Source organism: Palaemon carinicauda, chromosome 8 (genome assembly GCF_036898095.1).
Source record: "Palaemon carinicauda isolate YSFRI2023 chromosome 8, ASM3689809v2, whole genome shotgun sequence".
NCBI classification, from domain to species: Eukaryota; Metazoa; Arthropoda; class Malacostraca; order Decapoda; family Palaemonidae; genus Palaemon; species Palaemon carinicauda.
Genome location: NC_090732.1, coordinates 80,551,464 through 80,573,588, shown reverse-complemented (window position 1 = coordinate 80,573,588; position 22,125 = coordinate 80,551,464). Strand labels below are relative to the sequence as shown.

Genomic DNA, 22,125 nt, shown 5'->3' with positions numbered 1-22,125 from the left:
CAAAGCTATTGCCTTGTGGGAGATCTTTGCGTGTGGTTGTTTGAATAGAACAGGAAGTGAAGCTACCTCGGCGCCTCTGTGAGCAGATGTAAAAGGTCCGGAAACCATTCTCCATGCTGCCACAATGGATCTATGAGGGTCATCGAGAGATCTAGCAATGCCCTTACCTTGTTCAGAAGCCTCCTTACTGGGCAAGAGGGGGAATACATAAACATCCATGTTGTCCCACTGGTGTTGAAAGGCATCTTCCCAGATGGTCTGGGAATCTAGTACTGGCAAGCATTACACCGGAAGCTCAAAGTTGAGGGACTTTGCAAACAGGTCTATCATCGGCGAACCCCACAAAATCAAGACTTTGCTGACTATCTGTTTCAAGGACCACTCAGAGCGAACTATCTGAGTCTTCCTGCTCAGTTTGTCTCCCAGAACGTTTTTCTTGCAGGGATGAAATGGACTGACGGAGCTACCGAGTTTCTTACATCCATCTTATTATATTCACAGCCAGATGGCATAGGGGCTGTGAAAAAGTACCTCCTTGCTTCTTTACATATGCCACTACCATGGTGTTGTCGTTTATCAGCACCACAGAGTGTCCTGAAAGCAATTGATGGAATTATTAAGGGCCAGAAAGGTTGCCCTCATTTCCAGGAGGTTTACGTGGCACTGCTGCTCGGACTCAAGACTATAGCTTAGAGAACGTATGGTGCAACAGGTGAGCCCCCACCCTTCTTTTTACACATCTGTGAGGAGCATCAATTCCAGGGGAGGAGAGAGTTAGTTTACTACCCTGAGCCGGTTGGTGTCTGACAACCACAAACTCAGGTATTTCCTTTTGCTTGGACCCTATTGGAACCTGAAGGTTCAGAGGGTCTTTGTGCAGAGACCAGAATGTCTTCAGTTGCCACTGAAGAGACCTGATGCGAAAATGACCATTGGGCACCAGCCTCTTCAAGGAAGGCAGGTGACCTAACAGCAGCCGCCACCACTGTGCTGGTAGTGTGCCTTGAAGCAGAAAGAGGTCAGTTGCCCACTTTTAGTCTCTATATTCTGTCCTTGGATGGCAAGACTTTGGCTAGTTGTGTATCTCTTCTCATCCCAAGATATACCAGGTCTTGTGAGGGTTGCAGAGAGGACTTCTTGTGATTTACCACAATCCACAGATCGCAGCGAAACTTGAGGAGTTTGTCTTGATGAAGGAGAAGGATGTCCAATGAGTCTACGAGAATCAGCCAATTGTCTAAACATCGAAGTAGAGTAGATGAATGGCGTTCATGTGTGTCTAGGTTGAGACTAAGGAAAAAGGCCTTGTGAACACCTGAGGGGCTGTGGACAGGCTGAAACACAGCATATTGAACCGTTATATCTTCTGGTTCAGGATGAATCTTAAGTACTTCCTTGACGATGGATGGATAGGGATCTAAAAGTACACGACTCTCAAATCAAGTGTTATTATGAAGTCCTTCGGTCTAACTCTGATACCTCCAAAGGAATGTAGGGAGTATCTTTTGGGGCATAACCAGAGATTCATGGCTTGGTCATGAAACTGCATGCTGAACTGCCTTTACAAGTTCTGCGAACCTGGTGCATCCTTCGTAAAGGAAGGAGCACCTGTTCGAGCACTGCACGAGTGCTTCTTTTCCTTTAGCAATGTTACAAGGAATGGGCGAGGAAAACCGGCTAGTCTGTCGTGTTCACCAAAGACATTCATTTCTCTAAGAAGGCAAGTTTGTTCTGCTTGCGGATTGTGAGTGAGCACACTATCTCCAACTACCGAAGTAGTGTTGTGTCACCGGAGTGGCGATCCCTAACGAGTGCGATTACTGTACCACAGTCTGGTGAGGTGAACGTTGGCGAGGCAAACGTTGGTAAGGCAAGACGTGGCCAGCACCTGTATAGGTGCGTGCAGTTAAGGTGACGAGCACCTGTGTTTGCTGTCTTGCTGCCAAAGCATACTGTGGTGGCAAATAATTACACGCTACCGAGGTAGTGTGCACCTGTTATAAATGCAATAAAGAAGCATGATGTCTAGGCGAGTAGGTTCTTGAGAACTCGCTGTGAGGTTGGCGAATGACCGAAATCACTTGTAGACCTTCGTCAGGCAGAAGACCTCGCACACCCACCTTGCTAGTGCTCAGTGAATGGATGTGCAACACTGTGTTAGATTCCCTTGCAAGATTGGGGCCTGTGCTTCCACGTACCAAAGTGGCATAGTCAAAAGCACTCTTACTTGTCATGCCTCCAGCAGGAGGTTGGCGAGTAGCTTTATGCGCTCCAACAGAAAGAAGTATTTGCTTGTAAAGAGATGAATAAGGCTGCGCTGAACTCGCTATGTGCTGGCGCACAGGCAGAACAGCAAGAACTCCCTCCCGAGAGGCAGAAACTCCGAGACGCAGATCCCGAGGGTTCTCGCCTAACCCCATCATCGTCTTGCTCAGAAAAGCAGTGCTCCAAAGAGCTGTTAAAGAATCTGGACGAATCCAGCCCCCGCTTTTGGAAACCACTTGGCGGCGACCCCTCAGGAGAGGAGGGTCTTGCTCGCGAACGACATGGGCACTCATCACCAGGTGGAGGAGCTCCATGCAACATACTCGGCAAATCATCAACATGCTCAGCAGGCTCAAGCAGGGAGCAAGCATCGTAATTTGAGTATTGGAAAACGTGACCAAAGTCAGTTTCATGGTTTTCCTCGAGAGGATCACACGACAGGTTACCCCGGTGGTGCTCGTCTGCAACTACTTTCCCCTGTCTGCCGAAACAGGATGAACGAAGAGTTGTTGAGCAGAAGCAAAAGTTGCAACAGCTAAGGACATGAGAGGCTCCTTCAGTACAATATCTCCGTAGTCTCAAATAGGAAAACCGTAGTCATCCCCTGGGTAGGCAGGAGTGCGGTCACGCTGCATCCTTAACTGCAGAAACTCAAGCAGACGTTCCTTAGAGGGGATACCTGAAAGTTCCAAGGAAGCAGACTCCACTAAGTAACCATAGAGTTGTCCAGGGGTCACGCAGCCATCATTCTTATTAGACTGTTCCCCAGAAGAGTCTGATCGAGCTGATTCAGCATGGAGTAAACAAGGTGAGGAAGCAAGACGCCAGGGCTTCTTCATCTACGAGGATGACCCCAAAGGAGAAGAGTCCCCTTTGTCCTTCTTCTGCCGCCTACTAAACCTCAGCCACTGGGAGGATGGCCACTCCCGACAAACTTCACAATGAGATTTCAGCGAGCAGGAGTGACCCCAGCACACAGGATAAAGGACATGAGGATCCGTCTCAGGGAGTGACCTAAAGGTGTTGCAGAGACGCCCTTCCATGCCAGGACAAACCCACATTATTGAGCCTCACAATACAATAATGTGGAAAAGAGAAAGAAATAGCTAAAGTTTTAAGCCAATTTGTATTCGTAAGTATAGAGTCCAGGGGAGAGAACGACAGCATGTCTGTTCTCCACAGAGCCAAAATAAAAAGTTATGTCATGTGAGCAGGGTGGCTGGTCTACCCCCGCTAATTGGTGATGGGTAGTAATACCTCACTAAAATAGTCTATTGACTAGTTTCAGCTATTGCCAAAATAATATCCTATAGAAAGAGCGAAATTGTTTGTATTCGGTGTTGGAACAATTATATTTTTGTAAGCCATCTGTATTATTCAATCTTTTGACATTCTTTTTGTATAACTCTGTTACCACCTCAAGTCTGGTCATCATTACTCTTAAAACTTTTAAGGCCGTAGACTTAAAAGACTTCTATGTTAGAGCTTCTCAGATAATTGATTATTCTGATGGATATTCTGAATTTTAAAACAACAAAACCTAATAGTGATTGTCCCTGGTCCATAGGGATAACTGAAGCCTATTCTTCCTAACAATACAACATGGCCTTACTACCTATTATTGCTAGAGGTTTCTATTCTTTGTTAAAGGCCTGTATTTATTAAAGCAAAAGAAAATGGTAAAATTTTGAAGTTTCATATATTTCACACGTATGTCGATTAAACCAGACTTTTAAAGAAGAAGCAATATGAACATCAGAGATGATGCATAGAAAATAAAAACTGTGAACCCAAAATATTTCCATTCATAAAGCTCCTCCAACTGCTTCCTGAACAACCCAAGTCCTATAGTGATTACAGTGATAACCAACTAAATCAATAATCTCTTGGAAAAAAAAACAGTAACTTAGGATTTTTTTATGTTTAGAAAAAACTGAAAGAAGATACACCAGTAATAAGCTATACCTTGTCTATCTTCTTTTCAAGATCTGGCAAAAGATGCTTCAGTTCATCTGCATCATCAAGACATGCTGTTATTGGCACTGTACCATGAAGTGTGTTGCGTGGATGCTCAAGAACTTCACAAAAGGTTAACTGACATTCACCAACTTTTGCAGGGTGACCAGATTCTAGGAGAATGTACACACTTGCTGTAAAAGGAAAAAAAAAACTAGAAAATGAAAAAAATATAAAATGACTTGTACATTTTATGTATTTAGTTTCATTATTATCTTCTCCCTTGACTTTTCTAATTGATGATCAATGATTAGATGTAACAGATAGGAAAAAGTAATTCTTAAATGAATTAATAATTTCAATACTTACCTGGAATTGATGAACTGTTCATTTTATCATTAAGATGAATATAAACATTTTTGCCATGACCTATGTACAATCCTTTGTTTCCTGGTAAATAAAGTTGCAACATAAATGTCCCCTTCCACCAGCTGTCATTTTGAATTCTCATTCCATCTTTAGTTAAAACCTCAACAGGCCATACATCATCTATTTTGTGTGATGAAATTTAATACTTAGCTGACAACATATTTAGAATTGGAACCTCTTTTTATTGCTTGAATATAAGCGTTTTTGAGGCACCAAATACTTTGCATGAAATATTTCCTCCTTTATTGGATCCTGCATTTCCAGTTCCCTATGTTCTTCCAGGGGAGAGTTCTTGCTAAATAGTAATTCAGTGCATAACCCCGTTTCCAGAAACTAGATTAATATTGATATCTTTCAAGAAGAAAAGTTTCTCTTTCCTCTTCAGAAAAGGAATTCAGAACTTATATTTCAAAATGACTTGGAAGGAACAGAGGAGATGACCCTGTTATAAAAATTCTGTGCCAAAACCAGTACAACAAACATTTCATTCTAATGCTAAGCTCTTGAGTAAAAGTGAAGTATATTACCTTTAGAATACAGAGCAGTCATCCATAAAAGTTCAAGATTTCAGTTATTCTCATATGGAGACCACCAATATATTTCAATGCATGATTTCCAATTTTTGCAGATGGTTGCGACATCCTCCCTATTATGACCAGTGTGGTTCTTGCTCCCCCGCCTCTTTTACTCTTTTTTCTACTTTCCTTTAATCTCTCCAACTGTACTGTACTGTATACTATATATTGCTGCTGCAATAACCTAATACAATCCAGTATAATAAAGCTTCTTTGGAAAAAAAAAGTAACAATTTTTGGGAGGTGCTATGTGGTCTCTGACTTTCCTGAAAAAGTCTAGAACAGGGCATCCAATACAATATAAATACCAAAGAAATACTGTCTCCCCTGCTCTAAGGCCAGTGTATAAATATGCAAAGCACAGACTTAATATGTATAAAAGAGACCATTGAGTTCAGGCGCTACTGAATTTGACACAGCACCTACACTGCTGAAATCATCTGCCTATCGAAATCCTATCAATGACAATGCTACCTGCATAACAATTTATGCCCAGCTACTGTCTTTTACTTAAAGTGAAAATCAATTGTCCTGCTCCCCTCCAGAAGGCTAGGGAGGAGGCAGGGTCCTGGGGACCATACAGCACTTCCCCACAAATAGATTTTTCCTTTGTCAAAACAACTTTTAGGGGGTTAATGTGCTGTATGGTTTCCACAGACTACCGGTAATACCCGAACAATAAATGTGTTGACTCATGCACCATCAAGAACAACTTCCTACAACCCAGAAAACAACTTATCCATCAATTTATACTGTAATGTATATGAGAAGAAAAACTATCAAGTCTTACACTTGCCTCATATGGGAAAATTCCAGAGAAAGACTGGATCCCTGTCATTATGCTTCTGTTGCATGATGTGGTCCTTTCTCTTTCTAGGTTCCCCTTTTAGAAGTCCCGAACGAGCAAAGTACCACCCATGAATGTTGTACTGCTAGGATTTGTTTCAGGTAGTGTTTCATAAACACAATATCCAGACCAAACCATAAAGCTCTGGAGGTCCTGAAATTGCAAATTAGCAAAGAGCACTGGTAAAGAAACAATTCTTCTCACATTGTGGTTCTAGGGATGAAGAGAGGATCAGCTTTCTCAAATATGGAGGTCACTGGAACAAACTACTGTACCTTCTGAAGATGGGGATCGATGCAGAAATAATTGCAGGGTAGATATCAGACAGAGGTTACCATCTCCTGACACTGGAGCTTTAGTATAAAGTGGGTCCCATATCTGAAGACACTCTCCATTTTTGGCCTAAAATAGGGAGTCTCAGAGTCAAAATTAAAAGATGACCCGGAATGATGGTAATAAACTGATCTCTACGAAAGGCTAGAAACTAATTGACTCTTTCTCCTGAGGTTAAGCTATCATGAATAGGACAAATTTGGAAGTAATTTGTATTTTCCCTATCTATATAAACCTCGGTTCTTTATTTACGATATATGTTTAAGCTCAAGCTGGATTTAGCAATAAAAACTTTCATGCAAGGTGTCAACAACGCTCCACTAGTTAGAGGGGATAGACCAACCTCACCACTCACACACTCACATAGACAGCTCTCTTCACTTTTGATTGCAAGCAGAACTTCTAGAGGGAGGATGATGGCAGGAAAAGTATGTGTAAAGAGCTCAGGTTTGTGTAGTTAAGAAAAATACAAATTTCTTCCAAATTTGTCCTTTGTTTCGACCCAAATCCAAACCTTCGTTCTTTACTGAGATTCACCTCTAGGTGGTTGGAGTCCAAATTCCAACTGGCTGGTCACATTGCCCTAGGATACAAATCTGAACTAGACAGAGCATGAAAAGAGTATCCTGACACCTCATAACCCCTCAGCTTGCAAATGCTAGAGTTGATGGCCCGAGATACCAGGGTGAGTGATTGGTAACTCGCACTGTGACTTTACCAGGTAAGTATATTATTATTGTTATTATTATTATTATTATTAATATAATTATTATCCTAATTCATGTATATAGATGTACGTTTACATGAAGGTAAATGAAGTCAATATTCATGAGTATTCCACAAAAACCTATGTCTCAGCATGTTATTGCAAAGATTGCATTTTGATAGCAAAGGGAATTTAGTTGCCTTTGGGCACTTGAGTTTACAAGTCCCTCACCTGAGAGGGTAGTTGTGTACAGTGTACTTACGAACGAACCTTTCGTAATAAATGATGAAAACCCAAATTCCGACGTCTCATTATGCGTCTACATGGGCCATATTGGTGTCAGGTGTAAAAAATACGTCTTTCGTGTATGCTGTGAGTGAAGTTGTTCTTTGAGCCGGTAAAATAAAAGTTCAAGATACTTAAATATACAAGGACTAACATAGCAAACGCTGCTGCTGCAGGAGATGAGAACGAGGAAGCAGTAGGATATAGCGTTCCCGATGAAGAATATAGACAGGAAATTACAACGCAAGAATTGGAAAATAAGTTAGAGAACTTAAAACAGTTAATGAACAGATTGTTGGTGGAACGAGAACAGGAGCGGCGCGCAACCACAGCTTATACGACGTACATGGACGAAGTTCAAACGCACACAAGTGAAAGTACACATGCACAGCCGAGTGAAAATACGCAAATGGTAGTTCGAAAGTTGCCAGAACTCCAGGCAAGTGTTAAGCCTTTTGAGGATCATCGGCCTAAGGTAGGGTTTCAATTGATTGGAGTGTTTTTGAGAGACTTTGAAGTAGCTACATATGGGTGGTCGGAAAGAGAAAAAGCTATTCAAGTAATTAGGTTGCTGAAAGATGCTCCCGCAATGGAGGTAATATGTTGGTCGCAAGACTGTTTAAGAAGTTATACTGAAATATAGAGAAGTATGCCTTGCCTGATGCGAGAAAGGGAGACATAAAAGAAAATTACAAACCCAAAATACAGGAAGGTGAATCTGATCTTAGTTTTGCAACTTGCATTTTTCGGGATTGCGATTCGTTTGCTACCCGGAGTGCCAATCTCCCAGAAGGTGATAAAAAAGCAATTGGCCGTAAACATATTCGCAGATTAGTAAACCCGTATTTATGTGGTTATTTGTTCGATGACAATTGCTCGTTGACAGATGTAATGAGCGCGATACAAAACATTTTAGACAGTTTGGCAGAAGAAAAAATGACTGAGAATAACTGGCCTGATTCCAAGAAGTTAGCAGCCATGAGAGACACTCGACCCCCGAAGAGAGATAAGGGGGAATGCAGTTAGCAAATTAGCAAAGTCTTCAGATGTTGGCAGTGTGGGGGAGAGGGGCACCGATGAGTGGAGTGCCCCACCCAAGGATCCCCCCGTTGTTACACTTGTCAGGCCTATGGTAATCTATATCGAGAGTGCTCAGCAAAAAATTTCCATGGTTTTGGAGAGATAGCGAGACCTTTACATGCTTTAAAGAAACCAAAAGTAATAAATTGGGGAGGGGAAGAAGTAAGAGCCTTTAACCATTTGAAAGCTGCCTTAACTAGCAATGAATTACTCGCATATCCTAGATTTGATCGCCTGTTTTTAGTGACAACAGATGCGAGTAGCGTAGCTATTGGTGGCGTAGTTACTCGACGAGATGATAACGGCAGAGAGCGACCCATTTGTTTTGCTTCCCAGGCGTTAAAAGGGACAGATAAGAAGTATAGTACATTCGGTCGAGAGGCTTTGGTTATTCTTTGGCTTCTAGAGGGGCATCGGTTCTTTTTAGTAGGTCAGTCGATTGAGTTGCAAAGTAATCATCGCCCCTTACGTGATTTGTATTATAAAAATGATTTGACCTCTCGACAAGCGAGATGGATTATTGAGAGATTGCTAGAGTTTAATATAAAGGATTTTCACCACATAGAAGGTAAAGCTAACAAGGTAACTGATGCTCTCTCTAGAGGGGCAGTAATAGGAGTAACAACTAGGGCACAAAAGAGGAATGAAGAACGTAACCAAAATATTGAAGACCCCCATCAAAATAGAGAAAATAGAGAATGGGATATAAATTCTCCCGATGAGCAGGCAGAAGACAGGACAGAGAGAGAGAGAGAGAGAGAGAGAGAGAGAGAGAGAGAGAGAGAGAGAGAGAGAGAGAGAGGCGAAGGGGAATATATGTGGGTGACCGAGGACATGACCAGGGGTGTCCAGAATGAAAGCCCTGATGATGCAGGTTTGATTGACTTGGGAGGTTGGGACATAAAAGAAGTACGAGCGGGACAGAAAAAAAGAGGAATGGATGGAAAAAGTGCGAGCAGTGATTAAAGGGGAATCGGAGAGTTATCCGTCATTTCTGAATGTGCCTCGTGAGAAGTATTTTTATAGAAAATTATATCTTATATTGTGCTTACGAGAAGAGGGGAGGGGAATTTTGTGCTCAGGTAGTTCTTCCTCCCTTTTTGATTAAACGAGCCATCCACACTGTACATGAAAGTCCGTATGCAGGGCATTTAGGGATTGATAAAACATTAAAGAGAGCACGTGAATCCTTCATTTGTTTAGGAATGAAAAAATCTATAGAGAATTATATAAATGGTTGTCATGCTTGTATCTGTTTCAGAGAACATAAAAACACTGTACCGGAAGCCAGAAGGTGGCCTGTGAATCCTATTAAATTTTATAGAGTGCATATGGATGTAGTAGGACCATTTCCTACTGGGTTAACACAATATAAGTATAAATGTGTATTTGTGGATGCATTTACTCGGTACACTCATACTTACGCTATGTTGGATAAATCTGGAAATTCATTAGCCCAGGCACTGTGCTCTTTCATTTCTAGGTTTGGTTGCCTGAAAGTTTTGATAAGTGATAATGGTCTTGAGTTTATAAATAAGGTGGTGAAATCGGTCACGGACTTGATGAAAATTAAACACTTTTCAGTGACCGCAAATAGGCCTTCAGCTAACGGATTAGTGGAATCACATAATAGGGAAGTAGTGCGAATTTTACGTTACTTACTGGCTGATGACCCCATTCATTGGCACACCATGCTTCCTACAGCTGAGCTAGCTTTGAACATTGCATATAATGCTTCGCTCAGGGACATGCCTTTCTTTTTAGTGCATGGACAGGACTCTGTGTTAACATATACGGTACTCATTAATCCGCAACAATTGTCAAATTATTCAACTAGGCAATACCGTGTATATTTATTGAATCTATTATGGACAGTAATAAACACCACTGAAAGATTACTGAAAGGTTTTTGAAAAGAGCTAATGAATATCACAGCTCTAAGTATGATGGTCGGTTCAAAACCGCACCGGTAAAAGTATTTGTTGGCGATCGTGTGTATTTAAAACGATTACAACCTAGGAAACACAAACTAGAGCCAGCGTATTTGGGTTTGTACCGAGTAAAGTTGGTTTAGTCTAACACAGTTGTGAAACAAAGCATTGTTATTGCCACAGTGTCTGAACATCATCAGGCACACATACATGTGGTGCCAGAAGAGGTAGTTTTCAAAAGTGTTCCTCCTTACCCCTGCATACGTGACATCCCTCGAGTTGATGAGTAGAATTTTGTTTTTCCTTTGCTATTGTTGTTTGAACAGACCTCACTTCTTCTTTTGACGTGTTTTAAATAAACTTGATGATAACACAGGGGCGTAGGAGCGTTTTCCTGTTTGGGGGGGCTAAAGTTCGAAATAACACTGAAGGCGGAGCTGCAGGCGCGAAGATATGGGGGGGGGGGGGTCTAGGGGTCTCCCCCAGAAAAATTTTATGATGAAACACCCTCAGATGCGATTTCCTGGCATCTGACAGCATATTGTATCAAAAACAAAATCATATTTTTGGAAGATTTTTATGTGACCAATTCCAATTTTTACACAATAACAATCATAAAATACCAATAGGCCTATATATATATATATATATATATACAGTATATCATCTATCTATCTATCTATCTATCTATCTATCTATATATATATATATATATATACAGTATATCATTTATCTATCTATCTATATATATATATATATATATATACCGATAGGCCTACTTGGTGAATTTACCAAAAATATACTGACGATGTTGATTCTTTGCTACAAACTCATTCACAATATCGATCAAGTCAAGGCTATCGGTTTTTTCCGAATGACAATGAAGTATCATGCAATGATTCAATCTTTTCTGAGTCATTGTACTCCGAAGGTACGTTTTCACTCTTCGCATGGCACTAAAAGCGCGTTCGCTCTGTGCGTTTGATACTGGCATAACAAGCAACAGCTTAACAACCTTAGTCACTTCAGTAAGAAGAGACAATTTATGGTCACCATTACATATATTAAAATAACTGAATTTAGTATATATATATATATATATATATATATATAGAATTGTAAGTAAGCAAAATTAAGAACAAGCATATTTATAATATAAACATACATATTGGAAAGTCATGCCTGAGACCAGAATATATACATATTAAAAGTGTATGAATAATGTATAATTAATGCTTCGTAAGCTCTGAAATTATATAGAGGTATACATATTTAAAAAGAATTATGAAGAAATTATAATAGTGTTTGGTAGCCTAATGATGGATAGATTAACACAAGTTTGCACGGTATGCACTGGGGGTCAAACATTTTAAGTGGCTTGATTACCAATATTGGGGCTGCTCTCTGTAAAACTAAGCGAGTGACGAGTCAGTGACGTACGGGACTGTGAAACTATGATGCTGGGTACTAACATGATACTTACGTGGCGGGAGTGGGGTGGGAGGGTGAGACTGTACAAGAGCCGTTGCCAGAGATGAAATGCATTTACAAAATGTAAATCTGAATGTTTAAAAGCATATTTTCAGCCAAAAAGTGGGGGGGGGGAGGGGCTATAGCACCCCCCCCCCCGCTCCTACGCCCCTGTAACAATGTTTTCTTATGTTGATGCTTAATGTATACGAAAAATGTTGCGGTAATTTTGCCGTGTGGCAATACGTATACCATTGCTGAGTGAACCTGAAAACAATCAGAAGTTAAATAGGTCAAGTGAGATCCGTCAGGCAGATGTTTTATTATTCATGTATTTATATGATACCTGGTTGCTGGGGCCGGGCCGGTTCCCGAATGGCAAGTGGCTGCGGGAATAAAGTTCAGCCTTGAGGATAGGCAGTGTTAGAGAATGTGTGGATGTGAATACCTTATACTTAATGTTATAAGAGAAGGGCATGAAGATAAATGATTTTCTCGGGAAAATCACTAGTGGCCACCAGTTAAAAGTTGCAAGTGCAAGTGTTATAGTGATTTAAATAAATGACGAAACGGTGGTGGGGAGTTGTGTTGCGAAATTGTGCCGTAAACTAGGACATGTAAAATCGAGGGATGAAGGAATATATATTCCTACCCCTGTCCCACCCAAGAAGCCTGTATTGCCCGCAACCAGAGGGAGGTTATTGGTGAGGTTGTGTAATATTGATGTTATGATTTTTTTTTTTCACTTTGGGTATTCTGTATTTTAGTTGCAGAGGTCTTGAGAAGAAATGAGTGGAATTATTTATATTGTATTGTGTACATTTTTACATGCAATATTTCATTTTCAATTATTTTGTGGAAGATGTTATTCTTTTGGGGTGATTTCTATATATATATATATATATATATATATATATATATATATATATATATATATATATATATTGTTGCATTTCTGTTTAGTACATGCCAGGCCTATTCCAGGTCATAGTGTCCTCCATAGATCATAGACTAGTGAGGGCGAGTGCGCACCTCCTCCCGGAGTGAGGAGTTGGGGGGAGTAATGTCCTAATTCATGTATATGGATGTATGTTGTACGTGAAGGTAAATTAACTCAATATTTATGAGTATTCCACAAAAACCTATGTCTCAGCATGTTATTGCAAATATTGCATTTTGGTAGCGAAGAGAGTTTAGTTGCCTTTGGATGCTCGAGTTGACATGTTCCTCACCTGAGAGGGTAATTGTGTACAGTTTACTTACGAATGAACCTTTTGTAATAAATGAAGAAAACCCATATTCCGACGTCTCATTATCCGTCTACATGGGTCATTATTATTACTAGCTAAGCTACAACCCTAGTTGGGAAAGCAAGATGTTATAAGCCCAGGGTCTCTAACAAGGAAAAATAACCCAGTAGGGAAAGGAAATATGGAAATAAATAAACGATATAAGAAGTAGTGAAAAATCGAAATAAAAGATTTTAAAAATATTAAAAACATTAAAACAGATATTTGATATATAAACTATAAAATGACTAAAGCAAGCCTGTTCAACATAAAAAAATTGCTGCGAGTTTGAACTTTTGAAGTTCTACTGATTCAACTACATGATTAAGAAGATCATTACTCAACTTGGTCACAGCTGGAATGAAACTTCCAGAGTACTGTGTAGTATTGAGCCTCATGATAGAGAAAGCCTGACTATTAAAATTAACTGCATACCCACCATTGCAAACAGGATAGAACTGACCGGGAAGATCTGAATGCAAAGGATGGTCAGAATTATGAAAAATCTGATGCAACATGCATAATGAAGTAATTGAACGATGGTGCCAGAGATTAATATCTAGATCAGGAATAAGAAATTTAATAGACCGTAAGTTCCTGTCCAACAAATTAAGATGAGAATCAGCAGCTGAAGACCAGACAAGAAAACAATACTCGAAACAAGATAAAATGAAAGAATTAAAATACTTTTTCAGAAAAGATTGATCACCAAAACTCTTGAAAGACTTTTTCACTAGGCCAGTTTTTTTGTGCAATTGAAGAAGACAGACCTAATGTGTTTCTCAAAAGTAAATTTGTCGTTGAGAATCACACCTAAAATTTTAAAAGAATGAAAAGAATAATACAAACTTAGAGAAACATTATCAATGCTGAGATCCAGATGTTGAGGAACCACGTTCCTTGGTCTACTTACAATTATACTTTGAGTTTTGTTAGGATTCAACTCCATACCCCATAATTTGCACCATGCACTAATTTTAGCTAGATCTCTGTTGAGGGATTCAGCAACCCCAGATCTATATTTAGGAGATGGAAATGATGCAAAGAGAGTAGCATCATCTGCATATGCAACAAGCTTGTTTTCTAGACCAAACTACATGCCATGTATATATAGTATGAAAAGTAATGGGCCAAGACCACGACCATGAGGAACACCAGATAACACATTCCTATACTCACGATGGTGCCCATCAACAACAACTCTTTGTGATCTATTCCTTAAATATTTAATAATGATGCTAAGAAACGACCCACCCATTCCCAACTGTTTCAGTTTGAATATAAGGGCATCATGATTAACACGGTCAAAGGCAGGACTAAAATCAAGACCAATCATATGAACTTCCTGACCACAAGCAAGGGCTTTCTGTACAGCATTGAAGATTTCAAGTGAGTCAATCCACACTTATACTAATACCTAGACATTGCCCAACTCCCCCTGACAGGGAGATTAGGGACATAACAAAATATGCACACATACTGTATTTCAGACCACAAAACAAATATGATCCTTACCTGCAGTCAGAAGGACGCCAGCTTGCAGAATTCATGGATACTGTGTGCCAAGAGAGGAGAAGATAAAGGAAGAAAAGGCCAGTCATTCTACCCATTCATCCCAGATTAAAAATGTGTGACCTCTGCCCTCGATCAACTGGTACTAAGTCTTGCAAGGGAAAGTTAAGGTAGCAAAACCACTTGTTGAGCAGCCACCAAAGGTTCCAAAGTAAACGTATCTATATTCCCGTGGGTTGCATGTTGCAGTTAGTGGGGAATAAAAATGGTTTGCTTTTCAACACGTCCACTTGGAGTACCTGTGCCACAGAGAACTCTCTTGAACACCAGGGATGTACTTATGCTCCTGATGTTGTGAGCTCTGGGTCTTCTACCTGTTGAACAGAGTGAGGATTGAGAGTGTGGTCAATGGCCTGCTGAATCCAAGAGCCAAGTGAGTTCTTTGTGATCCTCTTTTTAACCCTGCATTTACACTGAACTCACAAGCAGACGCTTGACATAAAGCGAGCCCTCTTAGTATGCTTGAGATAGAGCCTTAACGCTCTAACAGGACATCGTAACAGTTGGTTAGGATCATCAGTTTCTTCAGGAATACTCAAAATCTGGAAAGGCACAAACCTAGAGTCTAATATAGCCAAAGTATGAGTCTTAGCAATAAACTCAGGGATGAAGCTGAGCGTTACTTGCCACCATCCACTTGAATTGGCAATGTCATAGGAGAGACCATGTATCTCACTAACACTCTCTTTAAAGAGGTAAGTGCGAGAAGGAAGCCCGTCTTGAGAATAAAGTAGTGATCTCATGCTCGACTCAACGGTTCATAAGGAGGAATGTAGTACCTTCACCACATTCCTAGGAGATGGTCTCACTTCTGGCTGAGGGCAGATAAGCTTTAAACTCCATATGAGCATTGACAATTTTGTCGATGAGGAAATGTTAAGACGTTTCAGTTTAAAGACTAGGCTTAAGACTAAGCAATAGCATTTCACTGCCGAGACTAAGCAGAGTTTTTGCTTACCAGAGGTACAACAAAATCTCTGTGATCAGGGGTATATTGGCTCTGAGTTGAGAGACGAATGACACCAACCCCAAAATATCAACAACTTTGTCTGGTATATGGCTATGGAAGACCTCCTCAGGTACCTAGACATCTGCTTTGCCACAGTGTGAAGAAATCCTCTCTATGAGAGGACATGCTGGATAACCTCCAGGTGTGAAGTCATGGGGATGCGACTGTCTTGCCAAAGGAGATCGTGTATGGGTGGAAGCTTCCTCAGAACCTCTGTCAGCAGAAGTAGAAGGTCTGAATATCATTCTGCTTGCCGCCACCTTGTTGAGGAGTCTCCTCATTAGGTAGAACGGGGGAAACACATATAGATGTCCAGGTTGTCCTACAGGTCCTGGAAGGCATCCTGGAGGGCTTTCTGTGGGTTTGGTACTGGTAAATAATACTCAGTTAGCTTCCGGTTGAGAGATATTACGAGCAGGTCTAGTATCTGCTAACCCAATAAAGTCAAGACTCTGTTGGCTATCCGGGGATGCAAAGACCACTCAGAACAAACAACAGCATCTCAGTCTTCCTGTTCAGATTGTCTGCCAGAATGTTCTTCTTCCCTGGAATGAACCGTACTGACAGGGGGATCGAATTGCTTTCTGTCCATTGCAGAATTTCCACGGCTAGATGGCAAAGCTACCATGAAAAAGTACCTCCTTATTGGTTTAGATATGCCACTACTGTCATTTTGTCACTCATCAACTAAATGGAGTGATCTGAAAAGAACTTTTGGAAATGCTGAATGGCTGCCCGGTTTATGTGGCACTGCCAATCGGAATTGGACCACAGCCTAGAGTCTACGTGCTGCAACAGGTGAGGCTTCCACCCTTCTTTTGATACATTTGTTAAGAGCATCAAGTCTGGGGGAGGAGAGAGAAGATCTCCTTTGAGAAGGTTGGTATCTAAAACCCTCCAACTCGAGTCTTTCTTTTGCTCTATCCCTATTAGAACCAGAATGTCCAGTGGGTTCTTGTTTCCAGACCAGAAGGTCTTCAGCTGCCACGGGAGAGATAGAATGCAACATGTGGGTTGTAGCGAGCCTCTTAAGAAATGGGACAAGCCATTTCCTAGAATCTTTTCCTAATTGGGTGTTTATCTGCCTTTCCAGATACACCAGATTCTGGGACAGTTGCAGTGAGGACTTCTCGAAATTCACCATGACCCCCAGGTCAAGGCAAAAAGCGAGAAGTCTATCTCGGTGAAGGAGAAGGGTCTCCACCGAGTCTGCCAAAATCAATCAGTTATCTAGGTACTGAAGGAGACAAATCCCATTAGCATGGGTCCAGCATGAGACTAGAGTGGAGACTTATAAACACTTGAGGGGCTGCCAATAGGCCAAAGCACAACACCCAAAACTGGAATATCTTTTTGTACATAACAAATTTTAGATACTTCCTTGATGATGGATGTATTGGGACCTGAAAGTATGTCTTTTAAATCCAGTGTGATTTTGAAGTTCCCTTGTCTGACAGTCTGCCTAACTTTTTTAACAAAGTCTGAAGAACAAACTCTCTCTCTCTCTCTCTCTCTCTCTCTCTCTCTCTCTCTCTCTCTCTCTCATACATTTACATTACATAAGGCAGTAAGATATTTAGTACTGTGGATGTACGATCCACTGTACCCCTGTAAGTATTAGATAAAGAAACTGATGTTTTAAACCATTTTCTTGTGGTGACGGAGTTAGCCAACACTTGGAATAATTCTCCATCATTGGCTAACTCGTTGTCGTCTTATAAATAGTGCCAATAATTGAACTATTTATTTTATATACATGTGCAATATCTGCCTATTTTCACTGCTATCTAGTTTCTTGAAAATGGCTACTTTCATTTCCAGTGAAATGGCTTTCCACTTCTTCACACTACTAGCACTATCACCACCAATGTTGTGCTTCATTGCACTACCAATAGCAATCTGCTTATCAGCCATAGTTAACATTATTGAAATTTACGGAAATAAGGCAAAAATACGGTGGATGTAATACATACAAACAGCTATGATGATCACAATAGCAAATACAAGAGATTTTGAATAAAGCAGGTCATTGCTGCCTGTCCTGGGTGGACCCGGGTGGATTGGGACCCAGTGGCGCTAATTTCAAAATTATAACTCCACGGAGTTTGAACTTACTTTTTACTTTCGGTAGTTTTGTTCGTAAGTCTGAAAGTTCGCAAGTAGGATGTTCGCACCTTGGGGACTGTCTGTACTCTTTTTCAGCACAAAGACATTCACAAGTATAAATGGACTTCACCATGCGACAATTACAAAAATCAAATAGATCACATAGCTAGTAATAAAGAAAGGAAGATGATGCTAAAATATGTAAAAAGATGTAGAAGAGCAGATATTGAGAGTGATCATCAGCTCTTCATTGCCACACTGAAATTAAAACTAAACGCACCCAACAGAAATATAAAAAGATTACCTAGGTTTGCTACAAATAAGATTCTAGAAGATGAGTACAGAGAAATATTTGCATATGAATGTAGGAATTAATTTGCAGTCTTTGAGACTTTAAGAGACGAAGAGCAGACAATTAATGAAGAATAGTGTGAAATTAAGAACATTTATCAGTCAGTTGGTAGTCAAGTTTGGGGACATGCAGTTACAAAGGGAAAGCCATGGATATCAAATGATACTTGGAATACTATGAAAAGGAGACTAAGACAGAAAGTGATTGTTGAACGTTTCCGAGGAAGTAATGAAAATTACAAGGTAGAGCATGCAAAGTATTCCAGTATTGCTGTATTATTGTTCTTCGACATTATAATTTTTTGCTTAGTTCTCTCAACAGGAAAGATGTTAGACAAACATCAGAAACAATGAAAGTTATAACCATGCACCCTACAAGAGAAGAACTCGCCCCAAAATCTACTTTATGGACCAAATGATTTGAGATCATGGAAAACTTTACAAGATGCTGCTGAAATTCACTTTTTTCAAATCTATCACATCATTACATGTAAAAGAAAGTTATGTGCCTGATATTCATTATCATCAGAAATACAGTCATCGTTTACAAAAAAGAAAAAAAAAAGTGTTAGTAAACCTACAGAAACAAGCTGAGAGTCCAGCATCTAGTACTCATGAAGCATCTGCAACATATTCATTACAGAAAGAGCGTACTTTACAGCATTCACATGTTTATGGCAAAATATGTATTTTCTGCAAGGAATAAGGCTCGCTTCACACAAGCAGTTTCAAACTGTGCGGCAGATTCCCGCATGTCATGGAGCATGTCTTTATACATGCATCAGGGAATAGAATGCTAGCCTGTCAGTGTTTGTTCGAGATGGAGGATGTGAAGAAGAATTTGGTCTTTGTGTATATAACTAACAGGAGGCTAAAAAGAAGTAACTATGTAAATGGTGCACCCACCCAATAATAATAATAATAATAATAATAATAATAATAATAATAATAATAATAATAATACGTAATGAGAATAATGATAAAAATAATAATAAATATTATTTTAGCAACAATCGTCTTCATTTCTTTTAAAATGATGGTATCATCACAAAACTATGATCGACACTCTCTCTCTCTCTCTCTCTCTCTCTCTCTCTCTCTCTCTCTCTCTCTCTCTCAAGATTGGATAGAGTTTAAATTATGTAATATATAAGAAAAAGAAAACAATCACTTGTAAAATCATGATCTTATTACGTTTAGTATACCTTTAGTACTGTATACAGTATTATGATGATAATAATAATAATAATAATAATAATAATAATAATAATAATAATAATAATAAGATCATTCAAATTAATCACTGAAAAATAGCATCGGAAGAGGAAAGCCTACACTCTGCAACAGCTGAACCACTGCTACCGCACAGAGCAAAACCTGTCGTCTGAAGGGAGCCATAAGCTTCCTGAGTATTTTAAAACCTGCAGTGTAGTGCATGCGGTTTGGAAATCACTACTGCCTGGTTATTCTGCCGCACGATTATCTCCCGCAGCATGTGAAGGGCCTTATTGAGCTACATATTGTTTTCTAAACCGCACTGTTTCAAACCGCTAGTGTGAAGCGGGCCTTATAAAATTACACAAAGGGAGCATATCAGAGGGAGCCTGGGATTCAAGCAGTGTAAATGAGGGCAGATAAAACTATCCATGACATAGTTATTGAGAAGCGTAATGAAAGACTAACTGCTATTAATTCAAGATATCTTGCAGCGACTGAAACCCAATACCATGCTTCCTGTTATAAATCATATACAAGTTTGTATATATCTTAAGAACATGACTGTACATGATAAATCTAAATAAGAATATGCTGTGATTGAGAACAAAGCTTTGCAACAGTTGTTTGAATATATTCAAATGAATATTTTCAAAGATCCTTGATTGATCTCAGAAATTGTGATTTTCTTAGCTCGATGATGGAATGGAAATAGAAAGGAATTTGGTAAAACTAATATTTTTCTATGTAGAAAGAGCCACATACCAGTGACCTTCAACCTTATCACTAGATTTCATTGCTTTTGAGGTACTTGGATATCAAGCAAAACTTGATCCTTACACTAAGCAAGCGATTTACAAGGCAGCATCAATTTTGGATGACAATATAAGATCAGATTGCACCAAGGAACAACTATGGCCTTCAAACCCAAAGATCTTGACAACAACTATGCTGAGGTTCCAAATGGCCTGTTTCCGTTTTTCTAGGTTCTTCTTGGTAGAGAACATCTCAATGGGACACCTTCAAATCAAGTAAATTCATTGAGATGGTCTATGGGACAAAAATCCTTCTTCCATGTGTTGTGGATACTCTAACTAGCAATATTGAATTAATTTTCTTGAACATTCATGTTCATATACTAAAGCCAAGAAGGTCGTCACTACTCTCTGTATTGAAAAGATTTTCAATGCTAGTTGTGAATTTGCTCCCAATCTTCCTAAACAATAGCAACACTAGAAAATTCTCCTCCCTGACTCTGAAAGGTTGACATGCCTGAAAAAACACATAAACAATGCTGCAACTTGTCATATGATATAAGTGACATTCAGTATTTAGCCTACTTTTCGTTGACTTGACGTTGGGATGATGAAGCATCATGGGCAACATCAAATAAATTCTAGAACTAAGAGACAGGAAACTTCAGTAGCTATATGGAGAGTTATAATAAAAATGCATGGAAATAACATCCTCTCCATCAAAATTAGCTGAAAGTTTAATGTAAGTCGGACAACCGTATTCAGGTGGACCAAACGTTTTAACAAAGATGAAAACCTCAAGAATCAGCCTACAAAAGGATAACCACGATACACTACTCAAGAGCAGGATAACTAGATTATTGTTACAATCACATCACAGCCTATCACAACTGCTGTGAATGTGAAAAAAACTGTCTTCAAATCTCTTATGGCGAGAAGGAGATTGCACAATCAATGAATTAATCTCAGAAGTCCAGCTATTAAACCCTCCCTATCTCAAAATCGCCAAGAGCAACAAATAGCTTTCGGTTTTCAATATTTACAGTACCATTTGAATCAAGATTCTTGGATAACACTTTTGCGAGTAACAATCATAGTATACTCCAAAGCTGTTAACATAATAACAAAATATAAGTAATTAATACCACTAGTTTCACATAGACTTAGGTGTATGCGTAACGAACTTTCTTTACCATTCGTAGGTCTACACTTATTAAATACCAACTACAAGTAGATTGTTTCTTTTTGCTTTCAAGGATAAAAGAATTAAGCCTTTCAAAATTCTAACGAGTTAACTAAATAGAGTGAGACACCCTTCATATTAATATAAATTCCTAATTGTTGCTGAATTTTCTGAATATTGGTGACATTCAGCGTTGATGTTTTCGTTTTTTTGCGATAACTTATTTATTTTTATATGAATTTCTAGGTTTAATAACGAAAATATTAAACTTTCATGTGAAAGAGGAAAAATTTCAGCAGGGTTATAGGGATGGATGGGTGATTAACTGCACAGCAATAAGTAGAAATTCTTGATGCAGTCCTGATCCCATCAGTGAGGAACCTTTTACTACTGGATTACTTGCTAGTTTACCTTGTAAAAGACAACTTTTTTGTTCATAACTCTAAAGTTGTCAGTGGATGGTTTGCTGGGATGCCGTGCATGACGTCGCTCATAGCAAAAGACTTTTTTTTTCAGCTGCTGGGGCAAATTCAAATAAGGCTGAATTTGTGAGGTCTCCTCTATACACTCTGAGCCTGTGCCTTACATGTTGATACACTGGCCCTAGAATAGGGGGAGACATTCTTTCTTGACTGGTAGTGTAATCAAGTACAACGAATCCGTAGATCCACTGTTGGCGCTAAGAGACGAAGATGAGCCAGATGTGAAGGAATAATTTGAAGTTCACCTTCTATCGATAGTGAGCAGCAACGTTCCATTTCTAAAACT

The 22,125-nt window shown here is 39.6% G+C and overlaps 1 protein-coding gene across 1 annotated transcript in view; it reads right to left on the bottom strand.

Moving 5' to 3' along the window:
* LOC137645772 (protein fantom-like) overlaps positions 1-22,125 on the bottom strand; it is a 723,952-nt gene that overhangs the window by 187,016 nt on the left and 514,811 nt on the right. The window contains 1 exon segment of the mRNA XM_068378685.1: positions 4,231-4,415. Within this exon segment, the coding sequence (XP_068234786.1) occupies positions 4,231-4,415 (185 nt within the window).